At 46.7% G+C, this 22,159-nt stretch overlaps 1 protein-coding gene and 1 long non-coding RNA gene across 2 annotated transcripts; one reads left to right on the top strand and one right to left on the bottom strand.

Annotated features, from left to right (window-relative positions):
* Nucleotides 1-251: 251 nt before the first annotated feature.
* LOC124682794 lies at nt 252-8,048 on the bottom strand. Its single transcript, XR_006996450.1, has 3 exons — nt 7,906-8,048; nt 717-803; nt 252-601 (listed from the first exon to the last, which is right to left on the bottom strand). It is a non-coding gene; the product is annotated as an uncharacterized LOC124682794 (long non-coding RNA).
* A 74-nt stretch (nt 8,049-8,122) lies between these two features.
* Nucleotides 8,123-12,873, top strand: LOC124653593 (uncharacterized methyltransferase At1g78140, chloroplastic-like; the record flags this gene model as incomplete). Its single annotated transcript, XM_047192661.1, is given in 8 exon segments — nt 8,123-8,211; nt 8,336-8,395; nt 8,493-8,633; nt 9,219-9,300; nt 11,272-11,462; nt 11,643-11,754; nt 12,379-12,486; nt 12,693-12,873. Coding segments are annotated over 8 exon segments (924 nt in total).
* Nucleotides 12,874-22,159: the final 9,286 nt, after the last annotated feature.

Below are 22,159 nucleotides of genomic sequence, written 5' to 3'. Positions count from 1 at the left end.
CACTTTTCAAAAAGAAAGAAAAAGAAAAGAAACACGCAGAAACTAACTCTCCACTAGATGTGTTCCCTGTCAAGCTTATATGCCGCAAATTGCTGAGTAGGTCAATTGCAAGTCAATGCTTTTTAAGTCCGAGAGAAAATCTAAAGCAAAGTAAAGAGAATAGAAATTATCCAGCACACCTCCTATTTTTAGACTGATGCAAGTTATGGGATTTCCAAAACCAATAGGTGAAAAATCTAAATTGCAGACAGGACAGGACTGGTTGACATACAAGTGGTTCTAGACTCCGAGCGGTGTACGAGCGCCAGCGTCGTCGATTAGTTTGATCAGGCTGGCGGCGCTGCTCCGTGGACTTCGGCTTCCACCACGAGCACGTCGGCAAACCGAGGAACTGAGGGAGACGTCGGTCACCGGGGCCTCGACCTCCCCGTCTCGTGATTTTGGTCACTCCAGATGCTTCTTTCCTTTCTCTTTTTTTGGGCAAACCATGCGCCGCCCCTGTTTTGTTACTACATTGGCTTGGGCCTTTGAAATTGTTGTCAATGTACTTGACCAAATCCAAGCTCTCTTTCTCCTGTTTGTTATGCTCCAGAGAAGGCACCTGTCAAAGACAATGAAAGTACATAAGTGTGGATGAATATTAGAGAGATAATGGACTGCATCCTGAAACAATGTAGCATATTGTACACGTGAGACAGAATTGAGATGAACCACACCTTGTTCCTCAAGTAAACCTTCTCCTTGTACCAAACCGGCCAGTCTGCCAGATCGATCTCAACTATCTTGATCTTATACTCCAAACCCTGGACAAGAAAGCATGTACCAAACAGAAACAGTCAATTTGGCTGCAAAAAATCATTCAGTTTTTCTCAAAAGTATGAATGACATAATTCCTTGTAGTTCATGGCAATCCAGAAATGTAAGCTATTTTTGACTCTTATGTGTAAAAACAACAAGAAAAGCAAAATAAAAAGTGGGATACGTGTTGGATAATTAGGCACAATTTCCATGATTAATTCCAGAATATAAAGCATGACGAAAGTAACTACTAACATGTGAAACTCGAACATACTAGATGCAGTGATCAACATGAACAGTAGCAGAGCAAACGGTACAACATCCATCGCTAAACAGATCGAGATATGTCGCACGTACCGATCTGGTGGAGGTGGCGGTGGAGGTGCAGCAGACGATGTCGCAGCAGTAACGTTGTTGACGACAGGGAAGACGGGTCGAAGTAGACGGCGTTGAAGACGACGGTAGGCAGCACCGCCCGACTTGGACGGAAGGCGACCCGTGATGAAGAGCTTGAGCAGTCGCGCAGAGCGCTTCCCAAAAACCTAATTCGCCCTCTCCCGTACGGGATCTCAAGGACGAGTGGTTCCGGAGACCTGCTCTCCCGTTCGCCGATGCACGTCGGCTCGCGGGATGGAGTAGGCTACGATGGCGGCGCAAGCAGAGAGAGGTGGAAACCCTAACTCGTGTATTGGATGTGTTCGGGCAGGAGATTATATAGGCTCGGGAAACCCTAGGCAACGTGGATCACGCCCACGTCGCACGAACGTTTCGAGTCGGTTACAGATAGCCCACGATCCGGGAGCGACCCGAACCGACTAACTGCGACGCGTCCGTCTAGGACTCTGTTCGTTTTCTCCGAGCTGCAAAAAGTAAGGAAAGTCTCGGCTCGAGGCTCAATCCACTCACCACGAGCGCGGCGCGCGTCGTGACGTGTCGTGTCGAGTCGAGACGAGACGAGCGAGCGAGGGAGGAGGAGGAGCGCGCGTGTAGCACTCCTATTCTCACTCACTTACTAGTGGTGGAACAACCCACCTTATAAGGTGGTCTAACTTCCTCCCAACTTTCCATGTGGGACTAAACTTCCCACCTCTTGCCACTCCCTAGTGAGCTGCCACCAACTTGGGCTCAAACTCACATGGCTGCCACTATGTGGGCTTTGAGATTTATAGGAAAAACTGAAATCTAATTTGGGCCACTAAAAGTGGGCCCAATATTTCAACAATCCCCCACCGGATCTCAAATCCCCATTTAGAGATTTACCAATACTCGCTGCTTGTTTATATACCGGTGTTTCAGCGGAGACTGTTAAGTTGAACTTCCGCCTAGAACCTTAAGCTACATCCATTCACACTTGAACAATGGACTAAGCCTTGAATTGCAAGTTTTGCGTGAACGGGGTTTCACTCAAAGTCATGACCAGTACATGGCTGCCAGTAGCCTACCCCGCGGGTGAAGCATATGCGTCATACTTCGTGGTCTCTTCATGAGTTTACTAGAGATCACCCAAATCTCATAGATTGCGACGTTTAACAATCGGACTCATATAGGTTTGTTATTTCAAGAATGCTCTGTAGGACGGCATCTTTGCTAAAATAGCCAACATAAACACATTAAGGCTTGTTGCCAACTCTGCCTTACAGACAGCGAGAGTTGTGCATCTTCACATAGAGAGGGTTACATAATACTCTCCTCAATTAAACCACTAGTTTGTTCTTCCCAGGTCCTAATTCACGGGATCTCCGATCACAAAGGTTGGGTTACCACTATGGCGTAACATCAACGGGTCTCAAACCCATCTCCCTCGATGCACTTTCTATCACATTACGTGATAATCCTTTTGTAAAGGGATCTGCCAGGTTTTTGTCTGTTTGAATATATGTAACAGTTATTACTCCGGAGTTTCGCAATTTCACGACGGACTTCAAACGTCTCTTGACGTGTCTTGATGACTTCGCGTTATCCTTAGAATTGTTCACTTTGACAATTACGGTTTGATTGTCACAATTCAAAAGGATTGCCGGAACAGGTTTTTCAACCACGAGGCAAGTCCATCAAGAGCTCACGCAACCATTCGATTCAACGGTGGTCGTGTCTAAAGCGATGAGATTCTGCTTCCATAGTTGACCTCGTCAATATGGTTTGCTTACGGGATCTCCATGACCACTGCGCCACCTCCAAAGGTAAATACATACCCACTTGTGGCGTACGGATCAGCTACATCGAGATCCAATTCGAATCACTATATCCTTCAAGCACGAGTTGGGTGCCCACGAATAGTGAATCCCATAACTCATTGTACCACATAGGTAGCGCATGACCCTATCAAGTGCATGCCAATGATCGGTACCGGGTTTGACATGAACCTACTCAACTTGCTAACGGCAAAAGAGATGTCAGGTCTAGTCGCGCTCGCTAAGTACATGAGTGAGCCAACGATCTGAGAATATCTCAATTGATCTATGGCAATCCTCCGGTTCTTGCGTAATGTCACACTGGGATCATAAGGTGTTGGAGAATACTTGCTATCAATATAGCCGAACCGGCTCAAGATCTTCTCAACATAATGGGATTGCGTTAGAGTAATCCCACTCTCATTTTTAATAAGCTTGATGTTCAGAATTACATCAGCTTCTCCCAGATCTTTCATATCAAAGCACTTTGACAAGAAAGACTTGACCTCGTGTATTACTTTCATGCTTGTACCAAATATCAGAATATCATCCACATACAAACACGAGTATAACACCTTCGCCCCCACCATGGCGATAGTAAACACACTTGTCGGCCTCATTGACAACAAAGCCTACGAAGTCAAAGTTACGTCAAACTTCTCATGCCATTGCTTAGGTGCTTGTTTCGGGCCATATAAAGATTTCAGCAACTTGCACACCTTTCTTTCTTCACCTTTTACTATGAACCCATCGAGGCTGATCCATATAGATTTCCTCTTCCAACTCTCCATTAAGAAAAGGCTGTCTTTACGTCCATTTGATGAACGATAAGACCATAGGAGGCAGCCATGGACGGTAGTACTCGAATGGTGGTAAGTCTAGCGACGGGTGAATAGGTGTCGAAGTAATCTTCGCCTTCTCTACGTGTGTAGCCTTTCGCTACAAGCCGTGCCTTGTACTTTTCAATAGTACCATCGGGTCTTAGCTTCTTCTTGAACACCCATTTGCGACCCTCTCGGCTTGCATCCATGGGGTCGTTCGACAACTCCCAAGTTCCATTAGAAAGAATCGAGTCCATCTCATTATGGACAGCTTCTTTCCGATCATCTGCATCCGGAGATGCATATGCCTCTGCAATGGACGTGGGAGTATCATCCACAAGGTACACAATGAAATCATCACCAAAGGATTTTTCAATCCTTCGTCTCTTGCTCCGTTTAGGAGCTTCATTGTCATCCTTCTCGGTAACATTCTCATGTGATTGTTCAAAATACTCATTAGATGTCTTGGACTCAGGAATTATCTCGGTAGAAATTCTAGCAATGCTATGCATATCTTTCATAGGAAACATATTCTCAAAAAATGTTGCATCACGAGATTCCATAATAGTATCAACATGCATATCGAGGTACCTCGGATTGAACTACTAAAAATCTATATCCTACACTCCGCGGAGCATAACCTAGAAAGATACAATCCACTTGTCTTTGGTCCAAGTTTGCGCTTCTTAGTAATTGGAATATTGACTTTCGCCAAACATCCCCATGTGCGCAAATACGAAAGTGATGGTTTTCTCCCAGTCCACTCCTCGTAAGGGGTTTTATCTTTATTCTTGTTAGGAACTCTATTCGGGACATGACATGTAGTCGGCAAAGCCTCCCCCCACCATGCCTTTGATAAACCAGCAGTGGCTAACATGGAATTCACCAAGTCGATCGGCGTGCGGTTTTCCTCTCGGCAACCCCGTTTGATTGGGGTGAATAGGGAGGCGTCCTCTCATGAATAATGCCATGTTCCTCACGGAATTCATCAAAGATTTTAGGAAAATATTCGCCACCACGATCCGACCTAAGACGCTTGATCTTTCTCTCTAGTTGATTTTCAACTTCGGCTTTATAAATTTTAAAGTATTCTAAAGCTTCATCTTTAGTTCGCAACAAATAAACATAGCGAGAATCTAGTCGCATCATCAATCAATGTCATGAAATATCTCTTTCCACCTTTTGTCAACACACCATTCATCTCGCATAGATCGGAATGTATGAGTTCTAGAGGTGCCGGGTTTCTCTCCTCGGCCGCCTTGTGAGGCTTCCGAGGTTGCTTTGATTGCACACAACTATGGCACTTAGAACCTTTGGCAATGGTGAAATTCGAATTAAACTTAAAGCTTGGATAGCCGAGACATTAAACCAAAATTAATGTGACATAAACGAGAATGCCAAACACTTGGTATCATCACTAACATTGCCACAAATATGGTTCACGGACTTATTACTGAAATCGAGAAGCGAAAAGCGGAACAAGCCTCCGCACTCATAGCCTTTACCAATAAATTGTCCAAACTTGGAAACAACTACTTTATTCGACTCTAAAACAACCTTAAACCCATCTCCGCATAGAAGGGAGGCGCTAACGAGATTCTTGTTCATAGTAGGGACATGCTGCACGTTCCTCGGTCTGCACGATCTTCCCGAAGTGAACTTCGAGATCTACCGTGCCAACACCACGAACGGAAGCATGTGACCCATTCCCCATCAAGACGGAAGAATCCCGGGCGACCTGGTAAGAAGTGAACATGGATATGTCGGCACACACATGAACATTAGCACCTGTATCAATCCACCAACATGGAGATTGAAATACCGAAAGAACGATAAAGAGATTACCGTACCCATCGGCATTGCTAGCGGTCACCGTGTTGACTTGCCTCGCCTTTTTCTTGCGGTCTGCCCTCTCCGGGACGATCCTTAGAAAAGTGGCCGGTCTCTCCACACGTAAAGCAGCTCGGATCTGCTTTGTTTATCATCTTCTTCTTCTTGAAGGTTGTAGTCTTCATAGGCTTATTGAAGGAGGGCTTGTTATTCCCTTTGTTCTTGCTTTGTAGGGTTTCTTACGCACCATGTTGGCGCTAGGTCGACCCTCTCCTTTCTCGGTATTATCCTTAGCCCGAGCTTTCTCCTCAACATCAAGAGATGCTATCAGATTTTCAGCCGATATCTCTCTGTCTCTTGTGTTTGAGAGTTGTGGCAAAGTTCCTCCATGAAGGGGGCAACTTAGCGATGATGCATCCAGCCACAAACTTGTCGGGTAAGGCACACTTAAGGAGTTCAAGCTCTTTCGCAATGCACTCTGTATCTCATGAGCTTGTTCGACTACGGAACGGTTGTTAACCATCCCGATGTCATGGAAGCTCTCCATGATGTACGATTCACTTGCTGCATCGGTTGCACCGAACTTAGCATTCGGTGCATCCCGGAGCTCTTTACCATCTGTTATGTGCATGTACACATCACACGGACGATCGACAAGAATACTTAGAACGCATCCGACGAAGAGATTATTGTTTTCCTTGAACTTGTTCCGATCTTGGTCGGATATAGTTCCTTCGGGTAAACCATCGGTAACTTCGAACACTTTCGGATGAGTAAGCCGGAGCATGGCCTTATCTCGCCATCTCTTAAAGTGCACACCGGTAAACTTATCCGGCCTCGGTGCATCAGCAAAACCAGCCATTGTTAACTCGGAAATTGCCTACAATTAGGTTTTTGGATTGTTGGATAATTAGGCACAATTTCCATGATTAATTCCAGAATATAAAGCATGACGAAAGTAACTACTAACATGTGAAACTCGAACATACTAGATGCGGTGATCAACATGAACAGATGAGCGAGCAAACGGTACAACATCCATCGCTAAACGGATCGAGATATGTCGCACGTACCGATCTGGTGGAGGTGGCGGTGGAGGTGCGGCGGACGATGTCGCAGCAGTAACGTTGTTGACGACTGGGAAGACGGGTCGAAGTAGACGGCGTTGAAGACGACGGTAGGCAGCACCGCCCGACTTGGACGGAAGGCGACCCGTGATGAAGAGCTTGAGCGGTCGCGCGAGCGCTTCCCAAAAACCTAATTCGCCCTCTCCCGTACAGGATCGCAAGGACGAGTGGTTCCGGAGACCTGCTCTCCGTTCGCCGATGCACGTCGGCTCGCGGGATGGAGTAGGCTACGATGGCGGCGCAAGCAGAGAGAGGTGGAAACCCTAACTCGTGTATTGGATGTGTTTCTGCGGTAGCCGGGCAGGAGATTATATAGGCTCGGGAAACCCTAGGCAACGTGGATCACGCCCACGTCGCACGAACGTTTCGAGTCGGTTAGATAGCCCACGATCCGGGAGCGACCCGAACCGACTAACTGCGACGCGTCCGTCTAGGACTCGTTCGTTTTCTCGAGCTGCAAAAAGTAAGGAAAGTCTCGGCTCGAGGCTCAATCCACTCACCACGAGCGCGGCGCGCGTCGTGACGTGACGTGTCGTGTCGTGTCGTGTCGAGTCGAGTCGAGTCGAGCGAGCGAGGAGGAGGAGGAGCGCGCGTGTAGCACTCCTATTCTCACTCACTTACTAGTGGTGGAACAACCCACCTTATAAGGTGGTCTAACTTCCTCCCAACTTTCCATGTGGGACTAAACTTCCCACCTCTTGCCACTCCCTAGTGAGCTGCCACCAACTTGGGCTCAAACTCACATGGCTGCCACTATGTGGGCTTTGAGATTTATAGGAAAAACTGAAATCTAATTTGGGCCACTAAAAGTGGGCCCAATATTTCAACAATACGACCATACCGGCGAACATAATGATATGAAATGTAACACACAAATTAACATCGTCATCTATGTTACAACTAGTGTTCACTGGATACATCGGCTGAGAAGTTCCATTCTAGTATGACATGGGGCCTAAATATTGGCTCACCCTAAGCTCCCCAGGTAATCTATTTAGTGGGAAAAATATACTAGGTTACATCTACAAAGCACATACAAACACAAAATGTACAGAGAAACACATGTTCATCATCGGCAGAAATCTCTTCTAGCATGAATCGAAAAAAAACCACACAAATCTACTAGATCAAAAAGTTTTCAGTTAGATCGAAGATTACCTTACCGTGGATGTAGCCGGAGACGCGGCTGACTTAGCAGGAGGCGTGGGGATGTAGCCGGACAACGCGGGGAATTAGCTGTCGACGCGAGAAGGTAGCTGGAAACCGGCCGCTGCCGCGGTGAGGTAGCCGCTGAATCCGCCACGAGGACCCGGCCGCCGCGAGGAAGCAACCTCTGCCACGATGTAGCAGCCGGCACTAGGAAGCAGCCGCCAGCATGAGGAAGCGGCCCCCGGCGAGAGGAAACAGCCGGCACCCACGAATCTCTAACAACTGGATAGGCTTCTGCGCGCTGGGGCCAAGAGAGTGAAACGCCCCGCTTGCGTCGGGTCGTCCGATCGCGATCGCGCGGCCACGAAACGTGACCTCGTTGTAACCCTTGAACAAGGTCGACTGAGTAATAAAAACTGCGTTGCTAAAAACGGCTGAGCAAACTGGCCTGCCCAATCTGCTACTACCCGCTCGTAAGCTCGATCGATCACCACTCCGCGTAAGTGGTCCTGTTGCCATCTGCGTGTCAGCAGCATATCCAGCGTGCTAGTCGATGGGCATCGATGCCTGTTTGATTTTTCTCGGTTCCTTTTCAGGCCGACCAAATCCGATTCTAGCCTTGAATGTTCTACTTGCAAGAAAGTGTACCCCAGTAAGGATGATTACTGGGATCTAACTGTGGCGGTTGGTTCTAATGAGTACTCCGAGTCCATGCCGGCAGCAACTGAACTTTTCAGGTAACATTTGCTGCTTCTTCTGAAGTCCGTTGAACTCAGAAGCTTAGATGAAGAGAGGGCACTATGAATGGAAACTATCATACTATAAGTTGAGATGGTAAAGTCTTCTGAATATTGGCATCATGGATCGAACTTTCGTCATAGAACATACTCCATTATATTGCAAATTCAGTGCTGGAAGCATGTCTCGTGACAGTGGAAGAAACCTCTAAGTCTAGCTCAAGTACACGTTGCGATTTTTATTTTATTTTAGCAGATGACAGATTCGCGCAATTTAATATCTTGTCTCTTTACCATACACATGGCACATTCAGGCTTCACCACTTCACATCCTCTTAGAACACACCCACTTACTCTTGACTTTTGAGTCGTCTCTTGACTGAAGCTTTGCCCTATGTAGACTGTAGTACCACCTTCTGCCACTCCGTGTTTCCTCCTCCCCATCGGGGTGCGGAAGTGACAGGTTGCAAGGTGTTGTTGATGCTAACGCGTATTGAACGATTTTGTCTTGCAGAAGACTGACTGTGCATTTGCTAATTGATTCTATCCAGACTGTTTGTTACGAATGATTAACAATTCTAACAGGACTCCGTTGGTATCATTTCTTTATGAGAGAGGATGGCGCCAAAATTTTATATGGGGTGGTTTCCCAGGCCTAGAGAGAGAGGTCACGTTTCTTAACTATTCTTGTTTCCATGAGCATGTTCAATTACATTTGGAAAAATAACTGTCTTCACAATCATCGTTACAAATACATACATTACTGAATAAGTCATTTTCTTGCTTTATAAGAAACAATAATATATTACTGAATACTCCCTCTGTTTCGCAAAAGAAGGCGTAGACTACAACTAAATTTTTTCGAAAATGGGCATTTTATTACTTGCGCAATATACCCGGCCTCTGCATAACTAAGATGCACACAGCCGCACAAAGATCCGTTACAAATCCACAAATGGTGTTCAAAGATATAACAGAGTTCATAGAGCAATAAAAAGACTAGCTAGGAGGATCTAGCCGGAAGTCACGCTGCCACCCATGTTGGGAGAAAATATCCCTCGCCGTATCCTCCAATCGTGAAGACACCTCTGTAAAGAGGTCTCGGTGCTCCAGTCGCTGCAGAGGTATCCATGAACGAAGCATAGCAGTGCACCGGTAGATGACCTGTAGAAAAGAAGAAGAGATGTTATTGAAAATCTTGTCATTTCTACACAGCCATAGCGACCAAATTATTGCAATCGCTCCCATCCTAATAAGACGTTTAAACCTAACATCCACGCCATTGAGCCAGTTACCAAATAAATTGGCAACATTACGAGGTGGGTATAAGGTAGACCCTATTTGGACAGCTGACCATATAGACCTAGCAAACTTACATTGGAAGAATAAGTGTTTAATATCTCGTCCTGATGACAGAAGACACACTTTTTACTTCCATACCAGTTGCGTTTGGCAAGATTATCTTTAGTAAGAATAACCCCCCGACGAAGATACCAAGCAAAGATTTTTGTTCTCGGTGGTATCTTCATCTTCCAGATTTTTGAATTATTATCGATCGGTAACTCAGGTTGAATGAGAGCATTGTACATTGAAGCTACCGAGAATGAACCATTCCCGGTAAGATTCCATCGAAATACATCAGGTCCCTGCGTCAATTGAATTGACTCAAGACGGCTGTAACAATTCTTGCCACGAGGTTTGTCTGGGACCGATGAGACTTCTTCTAAAATCCACATTTGGTGGGAAAGTTTCCAACACCTTAGCGATAGTATCGCTTTTGTGGCGTACTATATTGTACAATGCCGGATATTGTTCTCGGAGTGTGGTATTACCCAACCATTTATCCTCCCAGAAACGAATTTCCGACCCATCCTTAATAGAGAAGGATCCATATGGAAAGAAAAACTTCTTTGTTTCCATAAGACCAGCCCAAAAATGCGAATCTCCTGGTTTCCAAAGAACCTGAGACATAGCCTTTGAGCCAATATACTTCCTCTTGAGGAGTGTTTGCCATATGCCCTCTTCAGTAAGTAGTTTGTACAACCATTTACCGAGTAGTGCCCTATTCTTGACCTGGAGGTCTTGAATACCAAGTCCTCCATGATCTTTGGGCCGACACAGCACACTCCATTTAACCAGTCGATATTTACGCTTCTCACTATCCCCTTGCCAGAAGAATCTTGATCGGAAATAATCCAATCGTTTTAAGACTACAACTAAATTATACTTACAGGATGTACATTAGAGAACTCAGAGCGCTAAGTTATCAATTCCCTGGTGTGGTTTAGTAAGATACAAGTCTACAACCTTTAGTTACCAAATATCCTGAAATATAGTCATAATATGTATTGATAGACCTGAGCATTACCTGGGTCTGGCCTGGCAGGAAAAATATAAAACATGTTTGCATTCAGATTGACCCAGCGAGGTGGTTGAGCTCTTAGGGCAGGGCCACAACCATGTTTATTTTTTGTGATATGCTCGGCTTAGGACTGGCTGTGGCCTGGCCTGTTTATAACTAGGCCTACAGTCTTGAGTCAGATTCAATTTTCTCACGTATATATAAGCATTTATGACCATTTATGATTGCAAGTATAATTTCTGGAATCATTTTTTTAGTATGGAAATGAAATTGCAGTTTGACATGGCAAAAACTTATTTGAAGCCAACAACTGGAGGTGTTATAGTTGATGCAAGTTGTGGAAGTGGCTTATTTTCAAGATTGTTTATCAAGAGTGGACTATATTCTCTTGTAGTGGCACTGGATTTCTCAGAGAATATGTTGAAGCAGTGCAATGAATTCATCAAGCAGGAAAACATTTCTGATGAGTATGCTTTACAGTTCCCCTGGTCTGCAAGTTTCTTTCTGTAACTCATTTTGTCACACGTGATATGAATTCTAAGCATTCATTAATCTCCTTTGGTATATAAGTGCAGTTTCTCCTCTGGTTATTGGTCAATTTGAACGTTGAATAGAGTACTCTGATGTCATATTACTGCCGATTTCAGGAGATTAGCCTTCGTCAGAGCTGATATATCCAGGCTCCCTCTCGTGAGTGGTTCAATTGATGCTGTGCATGCTGGTGCCGCAATTCATTGTTGGGCATCTCCAGCTTGTGCTGTAAATCCTATTTAAAGTGCAAATTTATGTCTGCAATTTTTTTTTGTATTGTTATTAATGTCTTCCAGTATTACTGGTACTAAGCGGCTTTTATTCATTGTATGTATTTTGCATATTGACATACCAACTTTATTACTCCACATACTTATGTGAATTCTTAATACATGTGAACATATGTTAGTTTCAGTAGTTTGCGTACTTGCATCATGCTCATGGGGAAACACAGAGCAGTATAGCATACAAGTCTACAATGGGAACATGGACTTGTACGCTTGTCATATCCACATGCCTCCTTCTGATAGTCCACCTGCTTACGACTGAACTCACACAAAATTCAAATAAGAATTGACTAAGATGTATGAAATCTTATTCATGGTTTCTGTATTTCAACTTTATTAAGCTTCACAGGTTGAGTGTAATGGAGAACAAGGAGTTAGTTTCCAAAAATATCGTAGCACATTCACACTTCTGTATGCATGCTAAGTAATTTTGCAGCAATGATATTCTTTATCTAAACTTCCTGTAGATCTCACGTTAGGGAGATCTACCTTTATACTATTAGCTTCCTGCCCTACCAAGTGAGGCACTGATAAAAGGTGAAATATTATTTTGGTCTTTTTATAGGTTGCTGAAATTAGCCGAGTCCTTCGCCCTGGGGGTATTTTCGTGGCTTCTACTTTCATAGCAGACGTTCTGCCACCAGCCGTTCCAGTATTGTGGATTGGACGCCCGGTAATCCTGACTCTTATCATCAACAAATAATTGTTTGCCAAGCGGTAATACACATTAATTAGCTAGACAACCATGATAGTTGTTCGTCACTCTAGAGTAATAAATGGAGGATAAATTAAGCTTTGGAGAATCCTGTTCTGCTATTTGTGGATTCAATTTTGTTGACCATGTTTTGTACTAACTTATTGTTGAAACTATCTTTGCAGTATATTGGTCAAATCACTGGTAGCAATATCTTCTTATCAGAAGCGGAGCTTGAAGATCTTTGCACAGCATGTGGGCTGATTGATTTCACATTTGTCAGAAATGGATTCTATATAATGTTCTCTGCAACTAAAGCAAGCTAGTCAAATAAGTGCAGAGTCTTTTAAAAGTTTACCCTGTAGTGTATGTTGTGAATACACTGTTCCATTATTATCTGAAAAAATGTAGTTCAGTATATCTCCCTCCTATCATTCAAAAACCACTGTGGTGCTACGTGGGAGCTTCGAAAGGAGCAAGTATAAGCTGCGACTTGTGTGGTGGTTTGGTAGTACTGCTGGTACTGAAGCACAATATGGCTCGGCCTCGGTAGTTCGTTCAGTGCGCGTTGAGATCGTTGAGTGCCCAAAGCAGGGGAGAAAGCAAAATTAGTGAAAGCAGCACTAACACAGCGAATCATCAACAACACCGAGCTTCGATTCTTGCATACAGACAACAGTAGCAGAATTGACACTAACCAAGGAACTCACAACACCTCTTCTAGCCAGGGAGTTAATCCCCCTGGAGTTCCACACTAACACATTGCATCTTGACACTGGGAAATGAAAACACCAACTACAGAGGAATCATCTACAGTACTAAGCAACCTTGCCACTGCGGCAGGCATGCACTGCGTGCTTCGTCAGGGCTTGGATAAGCGGAGCGTCGAAGATTTTGGCCTACTTGCCTAGCAAGTTGTAAACTTCTTCGGCAGGGTCCTCGAACTGAAGCCTCCAGGAAGCAATTTTATCTTGTATGAGCTCAAACGCGGAAGCTCGACCGGTGAATGTCGATGTCGTCTCTGGATCGGGGGACGTCGAAGTCCATGCTCGATGAAGTGTAGCGACGGCGGGGCGCGCTGGCCTCGCCTGCAGAAGGTGGAGAGGGAGGTAAGTTGAGGTGGTGCTGCTCATCCAGAAATTAACAGTGAACAAGATACAGTAAGAAATATGCTCACCTGTGTCTCCGGTGATCCTTATGTTTGTTCTGTTGCACGTCGGGCATGAAAGGTTGACCATCAGCCAACGCGAGATGCAATGCGGGTGGAAACCGTGACCGCACTCCAGCACATCATCCGGGGGCGCATCGGCGTAGATGCGGCGGCAAAGTCCGCAGCGCTCCACCTCCACGTCGACGGAGTGTTCCGGAGACTGCGAGTCCTCTGTTTCTTGCGACGAGGTGGCGGTGGCTTGGCCTTGAGTTCGAGCTCGATCGCCGGAGTCGATTGCTTGGGTGCGGGCGAGGGCTGTCTCCGCAGGGACGCGTGGAGGGAGCACATGCGGCTGTGCCCTGCGCCTCTTCCTCCACCGGCGGATGCAGAGCACTACTACCCCCAGCAGCACCACGGCGACGATGATGGCCGCAACGATGGCGGCTATCACGCCGCCGCTGAGTGGGTGCGGCGTGCCGGCCGGCTCGTCGACGGGTTCCGTCCGATGGAACCCACGAGTGCCGGTTCCTGTTCCACTCATCTTTCACAGAATTGGTGATGACAGTCAGAGACTAGACGAGACTCCATTACATATTATATAACGGGGAAGTGTTGCGACGGAGCATTTGTGTGCTAGAGCCGTTGGGCCGGAGGTGGCCTGCGCCGTCGCCATTTTTAGAAGGTGCCGTTGGACGGAAGGGATGGGAGAGGAAGAGGGAGAGAAGAGAGAACGGGGAACGAGCCGTTGCGCGGTGCGACAGCGACATCGCCGAGCGAGGACCTGCGGTCTCCCTCTTCTTATTTAACTTCAAAGATAATTACAAATCTATCTAAGTATGTGTTGCAAGTTCTGTAAAAAAGGAAGTATGTGTTGCAAGTTCGGAAATTCAATTCGGCCCTCGGATCCATATGTTCTCTCAACTTAAAAAGTTGTTAAAAATTCCAATAAAAAAACCCGCATATACATATCAATAATCCATGTGTGTTCGTACAGTTTTGCAACAAAATAATATGTTTATGGTCGATGTAAAAATATAAAATATCTCTCACAAAATGCCTTATTTTTAGCACCATTTTTTGTATTTTTACACAGCTTAGACGATAAGTCGAATTTTCATGTAAACACTTTGTGCGCATGTAGCATGAATATGTACACGTGATTTTTTTTTTACATTTTTAAATGCATAAAAAATGCATTTCAAAATAAAGGGAGCCGAATAGCAAAAACATCACTCCCAAGCAAGTTGTGGACGTTAATGAGCCTCGAACCATTAATCCATAAGCGGTGTGGTATAGTTTACATAACATAACGGACCTCATTATACAAAAAAAAATTGAACCAAGTCTTCGTTTTTACAGAATATACCATAAATTGAGAGAAGGAAACGCAACCAGATCCTCCAACACCACGACGACCGGCCTAGACGACCGGCCTAAAGCGACGGTTGTCTCCATTAGCATCGGGTGCTTGGACACTTGGCACAGTGGAGAGGTTGTACTCCCCCGCGAGTCCTTCACAGGCCTCAGAGGAGGTTGAGGATTACCTGACACACTGCCGGTGTCAAGCCCTAGAGTTGCTGCCCGCCAGCATCAAGGGTCGGCAGCTAAGCACGGGTCACCGAGGATGAACTCCAAGCCAGTCGTAGTACCATGAAATCCCCAGCCTCCTGCATAACTGCGGAACGCGTGAACTAGCTTTCCCTTCTCCTCGCCTCCATGGCCGACAGGAGTAGGAGCGGCAAGGTCTAGCAACCGAGAAGAGCACCAAACCGCTTATTGAAGAAGACCTTTGTAGACTAATGTGGTGTCCCAGCATACCACTGCATAGTATATTATACAAGTCATTCACATAACACCAATGAAACACTATTTCACTAGTATTGCATCTCTCATAGTGGTACAACAGAAACATTGCGGGTCTAAGGAATATCTATAGAATTACATACAGACTCTATATAGAAGATCAACATACCCTCCTAATTTACAATGAGGAAAGACTGCAAATAAACTCCAGAAGAACAACTTGTAGACTAACTTATTACTAGTTATATCTATATAATACTTGGCTTCCTAGAGAGACCTGGAAGAAACTCTAGCTACTTAGGTTCTAGGGTTAAGGAATTGGTCACATTCTACTACTAGTCTAGGTTTCCACCGTAGCTGATGCAGAAGTTGACTCCATTGACTTCATTGACTGATTCTTGCCCCTTGTGGTAGATAACTCCTCCATATTCGAGTTTTAAGGTAGCTTCTCAATCGACGACTCCCAATCTAAGCAGGGGTTCAAGAGGGAACGACTGAGTATGAAGTACTCAACAAGTTCAATAATAGAAATAGGTACATCATGCACTAGCTACAACCATAGACCAGAAAGTCGTAGGCAAATGCAAGTTTTCATAATCATTTCTTCAAAAGATTGTTTTTTATATTCTTAAAATCTATGTCTGTCAGCCTCCATCGGGTGCCTAGAACTTCGTGGAGTTCCTTTCTGGCCGCGTTCACAGTTCCAAACCCGGAACATGGAGTGACAAACTACTATCCTATACACTCTGCAAGGGTGTGTTACTTTACCCATAAGAGAACTTATGCTTGTATCCAACCAGACGTGCAAAGCCATCCACAGTTCCTTGGTGTGGACCCACTATAAGGTCCTAGCCAATCAGTTTCCTTTCTTGCGGCCTCGCATACCCACCCGTTATTGTAGCCATGCTGAGTTTAGGTACTGACTTCACCTTGGTCGCTTACCCCTCGGCACATGACCCTCATACACACCCTACAACCCCTCGTAGATACACAATACCGTGGGAACAATACGGGGTTCCCCTTGCCAATCTCAACCAACCTCCATTAAAGAGTATTCGTTGATATGCGAGAGGGAAAACAACAACTGGCTACTCCGTCCCATTCCAGATCTTATGGCTAACACAAGTATTACGACGCAAAAATCACTAGACGACATTTTTTGTTAAGTCCAATGTGGATGTAACCCAGTTGCAATGGAACCTCCACCACACTCATAACATGGTTCCATTTCCCACCACATATTCATATTCATAATTAGAAAAGAAATACTTTAATTTTAAATGCAGGAATGATACAAATATTATTTTTCAAGTAATTTGATAAAAATAATTAAGGCGACATGAGCAAGTGATGAATTTGCCTTTCTTGACTAGAAGATTATGCAGTCAAAAGCTTCGAGACGATGTAACTCCAAATTCTGAAATAGCACCATCGTCCGGTAAGGGCAATGTTTAAAGGATTGGCAAATATGCTATAATACATAAATATGAGATGCAATCACTCTAAGCGTAATCTAACCCCAATGATTTAGGATAACCGAGTTATAAAGATTTTTTTATGGTGTGTTTCCCTTTTAGTGTGATTTTACAAGCAAGGTTTTTATTAGGGCTTGGTTAACTTGGTATCATATACAAATGATGTAATAAAGTAAAGCAATCATATTAACACCCAGTGGATCAAGGTTGACAGAACTTACATATGATGGATAGTGACCTTCCCGAGGTCGGTCCTTCTTCATATGGCCGGAGTGGTGAGCTCCGGAATGCTCCGCTGACGAATGTAGAAGTGCACCTTTTGCATGGATTTTGCCAGATCAGGTGGTATTCGGTCATGCGCACCCATGATTTTATTTCAACCGTTTGGTTCTGGAGGGAGCGGTCCGAAGCTCTGTTCTTTCTTGCCATCAGGTGATATTTTGTTCCATGGTGAAGTCAGATACGGAGAATATCGCGAAGATCGGTTTGGAGGACCAACAATGGAGGTTCGAGTCTCTGCGATGTTGAGGGACTTGCTTGGTTTTTTGGGTTTCGCAGCAGAAGTATGCAAGTGGGGGCGGCATCACAAGTGAAGTTCAGAGTCTTACCTTTCAGGGTGAAAATCCAATGTCTGATCTTAATTGGTTGTTCCTAGCAATGACCTTGTTGAAGATATTGTTTTCAGAGTGGAAACTATGTTGAGGGTGAAAACCTAAAATCTTTTGATCGAGTGACGATGATGCTTGTGCACTGTTCCCTTATTAGAGGCGTCACTTTTGGAGATTCTAGAGTTCAGGGTTGTCTTGGTGGTGGATGTATTGTTGCTGCTAGGGTTGGAATACCGTAGCGAAAGTTTTATTTTCTTTTTTCCTGGTTGTGTGCATCCGTACTACCATTAAGGTATTGCATTGTTGCAGAGACTGGTTACAATTGATATTTCTTGATATTAATATATTCCCGTTATTAAAAAAAGTAATATTTCCTAACTCAAGCACAACTAACTCGAAAAGCAGATGTGGTCATGTTAGCAGCTAATATAGGGAAAGTTGGCAGTCATTTAAGTAAAAAGAAGTCGCAATGTGTAGCACTACAAAGTGCAAGAAAACAAATCCGAACTTACGGATTTTAACTATTTTTCTCATTTTATGACCTAGGGTTTTTGTTGAAGTAACTCGACTTCTCTTTTGGAGAGCCAAATAGCAAAAATCTCCACCTGGAAAATAGCATAACTCTAATTAAATGCGAACATTAAAAAGGATTGTCATTTTCTAATTCCATGTAAATTTTGTATTTGGTTTGTTGGAAAAATTTGTGAAGATTAGATTTTGATATGAGGCTTCCATGTGCATTCATTGTTTGTGGATATATGGAACTCTCCCAACATTTGTCTCTCGAAATTTCTTGAGTAAAACAATGGCAGGCATCTCCACGCTTTGAGATTGTAATAATTTCCAATGTCTATTGATACATCCTAATAAATATAGATGGCATTAGAAGCCCAAAATTCAATATTTAGAAGACCAAAATGTTACAAGCAGATAAGGAAATAAATACAGATAGCATTATACCCTCAATAAGTAGCTTTTTTTTGTTGTATAGAAGAAAGCTTCCTTAGAGCATCTCTAACAGAGCCCGTAAATCCCGCCGGAACTGAATTTTTCCGGCGGTTTTACGGGTTCGGGCCGAAATGAGCACAGAACAGAGCCCGGATACATGGACTGGCCCATAAAAGAAGTTCAGGGGCCTGAGAAATCGAGCGGACGCCCCGTATTAAAAGGGGCCGCGGAGGGGAGTTCGATTCGTAAACCCTACTCCCCTCCGCCGCTCCTCTCCCGCCGCCGCTGCCTGCCAACGCTCCGACGAGAGATTCCGTCCCCTCTGACGCCGCTCCGCCGCTTCGGCCACCACCCCTCCGTCCGGAATGGCGTGTGCAAGACGCGTGGGTAGGGGAGGTGGCCGATCCGGAGCCAGTAGATCAACTCGGCATATGCCGGGTGTACGGGTGTCGCTGGAGCGCGCCAGGCGGAGGCGCTCTGACGTCGCGTGGCGGCGGGACGGCCGGAAGTGGCCGGAGCTAATGGCGCACCTTCAAGCGCGCGCGGAGGAGGTTGCGGAAGGAGAAGCTGAGGCACCCCCCGCTGCCGGCGCTGCCCCTACGCAGCGACGACGACGACGCCGCCGGGCCGCCTCTGGCCTGCGGGAGCACCTCTGAGGCAGCGGCCATCGAGGTGCCGGAGGTCGTCGTCGCCTAGGAAGAGCCAGCGACCCTTCACCCTCCGCTAGCGACATTAAGCGCCCCGGTGACAGTATAGTCACTACTGGGACTACAAATCTAGTCTAACTACAAATCTAGTCTAATTAGGTTCCTAGTACGTAATGTAGGTCAAATATGCATGTATTTTGCCCCTATTATTGTAAATTATGAACGAATTCGGCTTGATCGGATGAAATCGAGTGCAATCGCGAATTTCAATTTCCCGCGACGTTTGATTTCAGCGAGTTCGGTTCACGTTTTCGGTTTCTGTTCTGCGCCGTGGCTAAATCCGCTTGCATTTTGTTTTTCGTGAGACTGAACTCACTTTTTTCGGTTCCGAAATAGGGGAGATGCTCTTAAGTACCCCTGAACGATGTGTCTCACGCTCCGCGCTGCTCCTGTCTGGGGCGACATCGACTGTGAGGGGTTCACCACGGTTCTCTCGCGCCGCCGCCGTGCCTGTGTGAGGGATTATGGGAGACACGCACAGCGACGCTGGGAGCTCGCGGAAGAGGTGTTCGCGGCTTCCTAGCCGCCTGTCGAAGCCGTCTGCTCGGTCGAGGAGTTTGGTGACTCTCATGCGGCTGGCGACCCGGTGGATCTTGCCCATCTTGGGCCCGCCCTCGACTCTACCTGCTTGGTAGAACGTCATCATCCTTACCGGAAATCTCTCCTGGCCGCTGCCGCTGCTTGATGATGGTGAGGCTTTTCCCCCTCTTCCGACCGTGCAGCTGCCGACGAGTAGCCCACCGTCGGAAGCCGCCACCCCCAGATCCTCCGCAGCGGGGGATTTGGACCAGTCCTCCTGCTGCGCCTCGCCGCGCGCTCTGCGTGTGGGATATCTTCTTATCCCGCTGCCGGCAAACGTCGGGCCACCGGATTCCGCCTCGCCGCCACCGTCGCCTCGAGGGTTACGGTTTCCCCCGAGGCCACCTCTTGTGTGGGCTGATGGACAACCCAGGTGGTGGCGGCCCATTCGGCCTGGTCCATTGCGGTCGAGTGGGGGATGTCGTGTGATGGGTTCCACGTGTCCATCTCTTCTCATCCTGCGGCTGAGTTGCAGTTAGGGTTTCCTAGGGGGGAGGATTCCGTTTCTGCCCCTCGATCGCCGCCGGTACTTAAGCCACTTGGAACCCTAGATCTCGAGCATGCTTTCCCTGCCCCTCTCAGAGACATTTGTCGTAACATCTCCCGTGCCAAATCTCTGGCATTCTCCTCCTCCTCGATCGCTGGGAGCTGCGGCCGCCTCCTTCCCATGGACCGCGATCGCTAAGCTCGGGACAAGCGCCCATTTGAGGACGCCGATGCGGAATACTCACGCTCAAGAGCTCTTGACATGGGTCAGAAGTTGGATCGTGAACAAGAGGAGCATCGGCGTCAACAGCGGCAACGTGACTTCGACCACGACCGTGAGCGGGCGGAGGTTGCTGCACGGCGACACGACGGTGGTCGTCCTAGGATGGATGCGCGCCGTCCCCCTCCGCCACCAGCCCCGCGTGGGCGCGAGCTTGGTCGTGGTGGAGGTAATTGCAACCACCGACAACAGCGTGCGCCTCAAGGGGCGGCCACGATGTTGCCGGGCTCGAGCTCGACGGGCCAGGGAAGCTCAGCGACCACTTCGACCGAGGACACGAACATAGCATGTTACAACTGTGGCAAACAAGGTCATATACAAGCTGATTGCACTATTGAGCCTTTCTGTGTCAGTTGAAAGAAGATTGGACATTTATCTTCCATGTGTGCCCTCTTCAACCACGCCCCGGACCCATTCTGGGCTAGGGGGGGGGGGGGGGACCAGCGAGGCTTCTTATCCTGTGATGTGGCCGATGAAGAAGTCCAGCTCCCCGGGACCAATGTTGTTGTGGTGGCGCTGACCCTGGGGTTGCTGTCGGCGAGAGAAGTGGAAGACGAATTCAAGGACACGGTGGATGAAACTTGGAACTGGCAGGTGCACAAAATCAACAAGGCCGAGTTTGTGGTGACTTCCCCTTATAAAGTGAGCCTCCGGATGGCATGCCGCGGGGGCGTCCTAACCCTACCTTCTAGAAAGACCAAAGCTGAGGTTTCCATCTCGGTAGGCGACCCAACTGCATCGGAACGCCTGGTCAAAATCTAGTTCAAGCTTCACGGCCTGCCACCTGCTCCGCGTCATGCATATCGCATTCTCCTTAGCACGCGAGAGGTTGGCCGTCCGGTGGCCGTGGACGTGGGCTTGCTGGCCATGACGATGGGTCCGGTGCGGGTGTTCTTTGGGTGTCGCGCGCCGCTGCAGCTTCTGGATGCTGTGACCATCTTCGTGAATACGGAGGTATTCAAGATCCGTCTTGAACCTCAGCTGGAATCTTTGGGAAACTCCCCACCTCCGCCACCTCCAAGACCTCCCTCGGACCCGCATGAGGATGACCGTGACGAAGAAAACGATGAGACCAACGAAGATCGTTGGGACGGCCGTCGTGGCCACCACTCGTCTAGGGAGCACTCGTCGGCTTTGGCACCAGCGGGGAGCGCTGGGATCCTGATACGTCCATTTTGCATCACTATTTTGTATCATAATCTACTGTTATTCCTTGATATATTTAATATTTAGAGATGATACTTATGTTATTTCACCTATTTTGCATGTTTCATGATTATTGGAGAATTACTCACCGGAGTCAGGATTCTGCTAGAAAACACTACAAGAAAAGTTGCCATGGCCGACGAAGTTGAAGTCGCGCCGTGGTTGCTGGTGTACCATGGCCGACGATTTTTGGTCCCTCCGTGGTGCATGTCAAAACTTTTTTTTCTCGTTTTTGAGGCCACCTAGCCCGACGAAAGCGGCCAAAACGTCGCGTATGGTGGCCCGGGACGTGGTGCATCTCGAAATCTCGGGTTCGCCGGCCGAGTCAACGCAAATCCGCACCGCCGAGGGATGTAGGGCCCGGATGGCAGCCTCTCCGGCATTGTTTTTTTCTCGATCGCGCCATCTCG

Source organism: Lolium rigidum, chromosome 1, assembly GCF_022539505.1.
Source record: "Lolium rigidum isolate FL_2022 chromosome 1, APGP_CSIRO_Lrig_0.1, whole genome shotgun sequence".
Taxonomy (NCBI): Eukaryota; Viridiplantae; Streptophyta; class Magnoliopsida; order Poales; family Poaceae; genus Lolium; species Lolium rigidum.
Note: the sequence above shows the minus strand (reverse complement) of the source record. Positions and strands in the feature narration are given on the sequence as shown.